We start from the raw sequence: 9,788 nt of genomic DNA on the forward strand, positions 1-9,788 counted from the left end.
ATAATCTATTCTATTTAAGCAATGCAAACTTAAAATCTCAGGTAGCAGAAAATTACTTTACATTTCATAATAAGTGCTTTGTGGTAAAAATTGGGAAGAGAATTCCTTTCTATGCATGCGATTGTTTTATAGCTGTATCATCAAAGATTCTTGGGAAGATAATATGTTGTATTGTGATTATTGATCATTAGTATTCTGTGCTCTAAAAATTACTAGAATGGTTTGTGCACAAGTGACATTAATAAAATAGAGAGGAAATCACATCAAGGAAACAAAAAATAGATGTATTAACTAAAAGGGATAACACACTTGGTTTTCTCAAGGAGGATTCAGAGGTTACAGACATAGCCTGTAATTTAATAATTGCTCTGTGACCTTGAGAAAGTAACAGATTTCTGCATCTCAGTTTGGTAGGTGTCAGTAATTTAACCTCATAGAATTATGACAAGTAATGACAAAAAAACTTAGCATCAGGAAGATCACATATGGCTACCAAATATCAGTTGCAATTTTTATATATTATCGTAATTATGGTCTTTATACTGAGGATGCCATTAGGCCATAAGGCAGAATTTGAAAGATGGCTTTTAAAATTTACACTAATCACTTGGTATCTTGTAAAATGCAAATTTTGGTTCATCAGGTCTGATTTCTAAGAAAATCCAGTTGACATTAACGCCCACACATGGAGCAGAATGTCGTCAGCAGTGGAATTTCTTCAATACCTCAGATTCAACAGAATAAGGGATTCGAATACTCATCTCCATTTCTTTATGTTACATCCTTTATCCAGTGATGAAATTATTCTCATCATGAGCAAAGAAAATTAAATCTTCCCATATTTGGTCATTCAGAAAAACTGAATGTTTCTAGATCTCTACATTCTGCAAAAGACAGAAAGTAAATTTGACCTATCCTTTAAAAATGTTTTCCACATTGTATTATATAGATATGGCCAGTTTCATGTGTTGGAAGTAAAATATAAGGAAAAATTATATGACAATGAATACTATCCTTCCACATCTTTTATAAAAATAATCACACTTGAAGATTATTTTTGTAGGTGGTGTGAAGATTTATAAAAATAATCATAATGCATGTTACAAATTGATAAATATTAAGCATTTTCTGGTCAAAGCACAAGGGGAGTTCAGCATAGAGAGTGATTATTCCCCCAAAATATCTAGAAGTAACATTAACCTGTTTTCTCCTGCTATCTTGCCCTAGTAGTTCGTGAACCTAAGCCCATTTCGCTTCTTCCTTTGGGTGCCAACTCCTATTCTCAGTTTTTCTCATACGCAATATATGTATTCATTTACATAAATCCTATGTGTATGCTTTATTTACATACACAGTATCAACATTCATTAGAAAATATGAAACACAAACACATTTTCCTCATTTTATAGACACAGAACCTGAGGAAAGAGACATTAATCCCATTTCTAAGCAATCAAGCTCACTAGGCATTTTGAAAGACACAGTTTTGCCATTGAGGAAGATGAGGTCAGAAATCCAAAAGGTCAGCTGCACAGTTGCTAATTTTCTTTCATTATTTCCATAATGAGATGTACTATTTCAACAGAGAGAGCCTCTTGAGAGCTTCTTTTTAGTGGTTTCAAGCACACATTTCATTGGCTTTTATTCCTAAGGAATTGTAACATTTTTTATGTAACCTGGAAGAATATGCACAATAACCACAAGCTAATAATAAGCAGGTTGTTAATTGTTTTGTGCAGTTGCTCTATGAATTCCACACTTTCACACATTATTGCAAGTTCAAAAATGATTGCACATATCAAAGCATGCAAAAGAACTAGAAAACACCTTGGTTGAGAATTTTTTAATAAATGAAAAAATGAATAAGTATAATTTGATAAATTCTTCAATGTCTGATCCTGGGCCTAAGTTGTCTATGCATGAATTTTAGAGGCAAAAATCATCCTTAGACAATTTTTCTTACTTGATGAGAAGAAATGTGTATGGAATGAAACTTAAGAAAAACAATTATTTTGTTATAAGGAATTAAAAGTTAACATAACATTCCTATTATTCTTAAATTGATGATGAGAAAGACTTTAAGAGGACAGAGCTGAAAAAATCTGAGGGAAAGCATTATAAACATGTGGAGTCTTAATATTAAAAAAGATGGAGATGCATCTTTTGACTAGGCAAATCGAAGCAAGATTTATAGACACATGTACACTTAATATTGAAAGATGACTATGATAATATTATACCAGAATTAAGAACTATTAAGAGAAAAATACTGTCTTCGTGTATTAAGCGGGAGTAGCTAGCACTAATTATGCACACACACACACACATCACATCACATGTGTGTGTGTGTGTGTGTGTGTGTGTGTGTGAAGTAAGGCAGTCAAAATACTACCTTCATTAATTACTATTATGTTTGTCTAAGCTTTCCTTATATTGTTATTTTTATCATACTGTGAGTTTGAATATGCAATGCATATTTTCATATGAAGCTAGTCGAAATAAACTATCATTGGTTTCTATTCAACATTAGTTTGTCATTGAAATGAATGTGATGAGAAGAGCACTGGGCCTCTTGGAAGAGTTCATATCAGTTTTCTTTATAGAGCAGGAAACTCAACTGACTTTTGGCTGAACAGTGATGCTGAATATTTGAATATTATTTGACTTTTCTTATTTTGACTGCTGGCTGCACTTTTATAATTAATTATTCATTACAGTTCACATGCACTAACTAGACTGGTGTATTTTGTTGGTACCATGTGGTCTATTCACAAACCTCATCATTTTCTGAAAATTCATTGTGTATTTGATACATATTTGTTGATAGTTTCATTAACATTATTAGGTCAACTAGTCAGTGCCCTCTAGATGTTAAAACCATCATACCCAGGATATCGGTTGTGAAAAATCCCAATTTCAGTGAAACAGGCTAATACATGCGGTTTCTTCGACCTTAAGTGGTTCCGTGTTCTTTTTTTTTTTTTTTAAATATTAAGTAGAGAAGCTAATACTGCCTCCCTGTATTGAAGAAGACCCTAGCTGAAGAGCCTCCGTGTATGTCAGTTTCTCTCCCCTAGGAGTTCGGATGGGAATCACTAGATGCCTGCTGGTTCAGATTCCATTCCCAAGTACACTCAAAACGCATCAAAAATAGCAGCCCTTCTGAATGTACACGACTCCTTGAACTTTTCAACCTTACAATCTAGCAAAGTTTGCATTGCTTTACGTAAACTACTGTAAACCAAGAGAAGAAAACAATTGCTCCTTAATTTCTTTGGTAAGGTGAAAACTGCTTGAGATGTTTGGGAGGAGGCTGTGGTTCCTGATGATTTAAACACAGTTGCCCAATCATGTGTGTGATTGAAGGAATGTTGGATGCTCCAAGGCTACAGCTAATCCTAATCGCTTCTCCAGCCCGTTTCTCCCAGTGGCTGCAACCGGGCTCTTCAGATCTGCTTTGCTACTACTGTCTGGGGGTGTGGGAGGGAAGCAGATCTTGGGAAAACCTTCTGCCAGGGAGGAGCCCGGGGCTTCCTCCCTAGTACCACGGACAGCGCACTAACGCCTCGGGGAGAGGCGGAGGAAAGAGCCTCGCCTCGCAGGTGGGAGGAGGGAGTGCAGTGACAGACAGGCGGGGAGGAGAGCAGACCAAAGAAGGAGTGCTCTGGGAAGGGAGTGGAAAAACAAAAATCTGGGCTCATTCCGAGCATCAGGTCCTGGGGGTGTTGTTCAGCTGCACTGCGCTCCTCATTCAGGCGGACGCTGCCTGAGTTTCCCGGCAGATTGTCAGTCCGTGTAGGAGCAGACTGCCATCTAGATCAGACTCCAGGTGAGTTAAGTCCGAGGTTTCCTTAAGGGTCTTGAACTAGGGGTCTGCACCTGGTGAGGTGTATTTGCCAAAGTCAAGGACGGACTTGGTCTTGGCATGATAACATAAGCTGAGGCTAAGGGATGGGAGGTGGGAGGTTTTGATCTCCCAGCAGAAATTGAATGAAATTTAGCTGAAGTGACTAAGTGGGATTGAGAAAATGTCCTCAATGGTAGGCATCAAGGGTGTGTGTGTGTGTGTGTGTGTGTGTGTGTGTGTGTGTGTGTGTGTGTGTGAGAGAGAGAGAGAGAGAGAGAGAGAGAGAGAGAGAGAGAGAGAGAGAGGGAGAGAGGAAGACAAATAAGTAAGATAAATTAGCTTTTAGAACAGAAGAAATATTGGGCACCCATTCTGTACATCTATTACCTTGTTTCATGCCCACTTCTTCAAGTCAAGTCATAGGACTGGAGGGTGTGGAAGAGGTATTTGGATATAAGGAGCAACAATAAAACGTGGCTCTCTGAGTCCTGGAGTGTGCTCACTTTGCCTTTGAGTACTCTGGGTTCTTTTTTCTCTGTATTTTCTTAGAGCTCACTAAAGGGAACTTCAGGCTTCCAAGCAGGCTTCACATGTGATAACAGTTTAGTGTAAAAGCCATATTGATTCACTTCATCTGTGTTCCAAAATTGGTACCTTCTGGGGAGAGGGGTGTTTAAAAACACAACTTTGAAGTAGATGACTTAAAGGGAATGTATTTCTTCTCAGTTTGGAAATCCTATGACCATGAGAAAAGTGGTGAGCTCGTATGAAAAGGAAGACAATTTATCATCCTGGGGAGAAAGGATTGATGGGCTATTCTAGAATTTCCAGTCTAGGCAATATTCCTGGGTACCATCAGTATAATTTTATTTTATATTTGCTTCATTTTGTCCTTAATATGTGTGTGTATGTAGCCGAACATGCTTATTTATGAGAGACAGAATTCTCTAAGTATTTAAAAGTTAACTTGGTTTAGAAAGTGTGTGACTCAGTTATAATCACTAATAATTACAGTAGCCACAGAAGGTTTTATAGTTTGGTTTTTGTTTTTTAATGGACCTTACTGTTTCTGTTAAGTAGCCTGGACTTCTGCTTCTGAATTCAGTACTTACTGGGTACCCTTTGGTGAATATTTGCCAGTAGAATTTGTGGATGTTGCATTTGTCCAGTGGGCTATGGAAAATTTTACTAGCAATGAGGTATACGTGTTTTTCCCTTATCCAGATGTGGAGGTGAGATTTAAAGTATCTTCCTTGTATTTAATAAAATTTCTCTTGTGGGATGGGTCATCCTGTGCTTATTAGCACTTCTGGGATTTTCTCAGTGATACAGGTGAATCTAGAGTCTTGTAATATGTGAGAGCCACACTGCTCTGCCCCCTTTCTCTACATCCACTGAACTGTGGAGTGAAGCTGTATTTCAGCTAGAGTATTCTATTTTAAACATCTTGATTCTCCAATTTCTTGTGGAAGTTTTGAAAGAGAGAAATCCTGGCTTGATTTTGTAGGTGAAGACTGGGCAATGGAGGAGTGAACTATTTTAATTTTCAAAGTCTGTCACATTATAGTGTAGAAATTTACTCAACTTCAATTTTAGACCTTTTCTCAAATTTGCATCCAATTTTTTGTTCAGACTACTACAAAAAGGATAGATATATATTTGGTACATGGTGACAATTTTCATATGTTCTTGGTATTTCATTAGTTTTAATTTTTGGAAAAGGGGAGTTTTTTTAACACAGGAGTACAGAGGCATTTCTTAAAGTCTCATTTTCCACCTTCAAATTTCTCCTAAGTCCATAAACATCAATATGTGTCTTTCTTAAAAATGTAGATTGAAAGGAAGTTTCAAAACTTATTCAGAATATTCACTGGGTTAATACTGTTTTACCATCCAGAAGGCAGCCCACATTTAGATGTGTTTAAACTACTCAAAGTTGAACTTGAAATATACATGCAACTTTCTGTGGGAGCAAACTCCAGCCTTCACAGTGAGCTGTTCCTCAGATTCCTCATACACTGGAAGGAGATACATATTTAATGCAGGGTTTATAATGAGAAAAGTATTTGGCATTAATGATTTTAGGTTTTTAATTGTGACCATGTTTATAAAAATACATTGGGTGTTCTTTGGTGCCTAATATGAACAGATTCAAAATAAACTCATTTTAACTATTAAGGGAAGACAGTAAATCCTATATCATTGACTCATTAACTCACTTTCCTTGCTTTATTTTCATTAACTGGTAATAGTAACTCTCGCTCACACACTCTCTCCTCCCCCCTCTCCCTCCCTCCCTCCCTCCCTCTCTCTCTCTCTCTCTCTCTCTCTCACACACACACACACACACACTCCTCCCCCTCTCCCTCTCTCTCTCTCTCTCTCTCTCTCTCTCTCTCTCTCTCACACACACACACACACACTCTCCTCCACCCTCTCCCTCTCTCTCTCTCTCTCTCTCTCTCTCTCTCTCTCTCTCTCTCTCTCTCTGTCTCTCTCTGTCTGTCTGTCTCTCTTTCTCTTCTCTCCTCTCCTCTCCTCTCCTCTCCTCTCCTCTCCTCTCCTCTCCTCTCCTCTCCTCTCCTCTCCTCTCCTCTCCTCTCCTCTCCTCTCCCTCTTTCCCTCTTTTCCTCCCTCCTTCTCTTAAATTCCACATAAGGGATTGGACCTCAGTGGTTAGGAGTGTTTGCTTCTTTTTCAGAAGACAAGAGTTCAGTTCCCAGCACCTACATAGGGTGGCTCACAGTCAATGTAACTCAAGTTCCAAAGGATCTGATGCCCTCTTCTGGCTTTGGCAGGTCATGTATATGACTGTGCACACATGTGTGTGCATGCATGCGTGCACACACACATACACACACACACACTAAATATTTAAAAGAATTGATATCAATTGTAAGAGACTTAGTAAATTTTGAGAAAGGTTGTAGTGTGAGTTCCATGTTCAAAAAAGAGCTTTGCATTGACCAAATATAATGAATATGAGACTAGAAACTTATTAAAATCTCATATACTTCAAAACCATTTTTAACAGTAAAGTAGTACATAGCCACATGTGGTAATTAAATACAGAGTATGCAATCTTTGCATCTGATTGTAGAATTTTATGCACACTCATGAGTAGGAATTCTCAAATGAGTCAGGGTAATTAGTTTTCTGGCTCTTGGCCATTTAACCTAATCCTTTAAGGACAACTTAGACATTTTTCTGGATCTTAAAATATTCTCTCAGGTTTTGTAAAATATCCCAAATAGGGCATTTGGATGTTGTCATAATTCAACATTCCTGAGAGAAGGAATCCATATAAAAAAGGGCCTTATTCTTGTTCTTTTGTGATTATTTCAGAAAGATGATTACTCAGATTTGAAGAAAGGAAAGAATATAAAGAAATAATTTTATTTCTTAGGGTCTCTGTAATGTATGCAATAGGAATAAAAGATGAGAAATTGGATTCAAATTCTTAGGAAACTATTTGGAACATTGAAGAATATGCTCTTAATTTACCCCAAATAGAAACAAGGGAACCCCATAGTACATGCTTGCATGTGTATGTGTGTGTCCATTTCCATTAATAGTGGTGTTTATTTCACGACAGTATCTGAACAAGTGTGGGTATAGGCTGTTAAAGTTCTGTGGTCCCAAGAAAATAATTGTACTCAGTACTCACCTCTCAAGTTGTTCGAGCTGTTTGCATAGAAATGCAAGACTGAAATGTGGTCATCTCATGGCGAAGGGAGAATCCCAAACATTTGTGATAAAGTGGACTTTTTATCTTGCATGCCAATAATATTTTCATAGATATTTTGAATTTTTTACTTTCTCAGCAGTGCCACTTTCATTTACAGAACATATTAACATAGTACGTCAGGCAGTACCCGGGATGAAGGAGGATTATTAAACATCCTTATGTTCTCATGTGTAGGCTGCTGTTCATTTGAGATTTTTTTTCCTTGCCCCTTGCTGTGGTAGCACTAAAAGCATAAGGAAGTATCACAGGGCATTTACTATATAAAAATGTGTAAATGTGTGAAATGTAGTCATGATTAACAATTACAAATTTCATTAAAGTAATTTTGGTATAAAATACCTTTGTGTGTAAATACGTTTTTAGCCACCTTTTAAGAATAAACCCTGTTTTGCCATTGGTCCTTTCTTTTTGTATTTGCTTCTGTTTTGTTTTGGGGGTTTTGTTGTTGTTGGACCCAGTGATGTCATTCGTATTAAAGAAAGATTTGTGGATTCTTGTAAAAAAAAAAAAAAAAAGAATAATTGGGCACAATAAGGGAATTTTAAGGCACTATAAAATTGACATTAACCAAGATTTTTATTCTTTTGTGTGTGGCTGAAGCTAGTTATTGAAGCCAGGAACTATATTATACACAGCACTTAAATTGAAGATCTCCGAAAGAACAATTTAATTATTTTTAACTTTTTAGCTTGCTGAAAATTATTTTGTTTTCATTGCAAAAAAAAAACAAGTAGAGTGACATCATGAATTGAGCCTTATTAGAACTCCAGAATTTGCAATGATAAAGAATATGTATTTAAACCTTTTTTTTTTGAGGGAAGAAAGAGTAAAGAGTGTTAAGAATCAGCAGTAAGTTGGCAAAAGGTAAGTTAAGAAATGGGAACATTTTCACACTGAATAAGATAAGTTGGGGTAACAAAATGACTCACTAGATAAAAGAATTTGCTCAGCAAGCCTGATGATATGAGTTCAATTCCAGTATCCCACATTAGAAGGAGAAAAATGACATCTTAAAATGGTACTGTGACTTCCACATATATGCACCTGAACGTTTTCTCTCCCTCTCTCTCTCTCTCTCCCTCTCCCTCTACCCCCTCTCTCTCTCACACACAGACACACACACATACACACACACAATTATAAAGATTTAACAAAACATAAATCACAAAAAATTTTAATTGAAGTTTGTGTATCCAGCATAAAATGCAGATTGTTTGTATATTAAAGTCATAAGTAAAACTATGCACCCAAGGGGCTCAATACATACTTTTTAAAAATTACTTCATACTTTTAGAGAGGTAATCAACATATTCCCAACTTCAAATTACATGTCAATCTTTCATATATTCCCACCCATTTTCTGCAATTCTTCTGGTGTTTCATGACTAAAACAGTACAGAAAATTAGAATAAATATTTTGATATTTTCTTTTATTATGTAGAATCAAGGAATTGTAACTGGATGCAGGACAGTATCAACAGAAAGTCAATCATGACACAATGAGAGCATTCTCTTTCAATATTTGCTACTGGCATTTTGACAGCAATTACATGAGAGCTTTTTTTCTATTTACATAGGATTCTATTTGTGGTAGTATAATTCATGCCTGGACTTCATCCACCTAACATAAAAATTATGGAGACTGCAGCAATGATTTAGTTTGAACAAGTGGAAAAATTGCATATATCTTGAAAATAATGCTTTGAAAGTCTTTGTGTATGCTGAACACAGAATCATAAAGCAACACTTAGTGGTCTTCTGTAAAATATTTGAATCTCCTAAGTCTTTTCTGGATTAATAGTACTTCATTTCAGATGTTCAGATGTAACATTTCTGGCCAACAAGAAGAATGCTTACATGAAGATTCTGGCTCCATCAGATGTATATTGGTTGAAGGGCCCTGAAATGGGATTGTAGAAGACCAAACTTTTCAGTTCTGAATTATACATGTGTCTTTTCATATTGACTAGACTGATGATGATTACAGAAATGCAGCTCAAAGGGTAAATAAGCAAGACGGAATACCCTTCTGAAGGCAACTCATGTCTGAGCTATCACTCCCTGTCGTCTGTCCTTGACTGATTTCTTAAGCTTCCTAGAATGTAATTTACTGCTTCTACTCATGCCAATGATGTATTGCTTTTTCACTATTGCTGAGATAAGTTGCCACAAACTCAGATTTATTGTTTTTAA

At 36.5% G+C, this 9,788-nt stretch overlaps 1 protein-coding gene across 1 annotated transcript in view; it reads left to right on the forward strand.

Moving 5' to 3' along the window:
- Lipi (lipase I) overlaps window positions 1-9,512 on the forward strand; it is a 130,679-nt gene extending 121,167 nt beyond the window's left edge. Inside the window, exon 10 of the mRNA XM_042055801.1 lies at window positions 9,410-9,512. Within this exon, the coding sequence (XP_041911735.1) occupies window positions 9,410-9,512 (103 nt within the window). The remainder of the gene's footprint in view (window positions 1-9,409) is intronic.
- Window positions 9,513-9,788: the final 276 nt, after the last annotated feature.

This window comes from Arvicola amphibius, chromosome 10, assembly GCF_903992535.2.
Source record: "Arvicola amphibius chromosome 10, mArvAmp1.2, whole genome shotgun sequence".
In the NCBI taxonomy this organism is placed as follows: Eukaryota; Metazoa; Chordata; class Mammalia; order Rodentia; family Cricetidae; genus Arvicola; species Arvicola amphibius.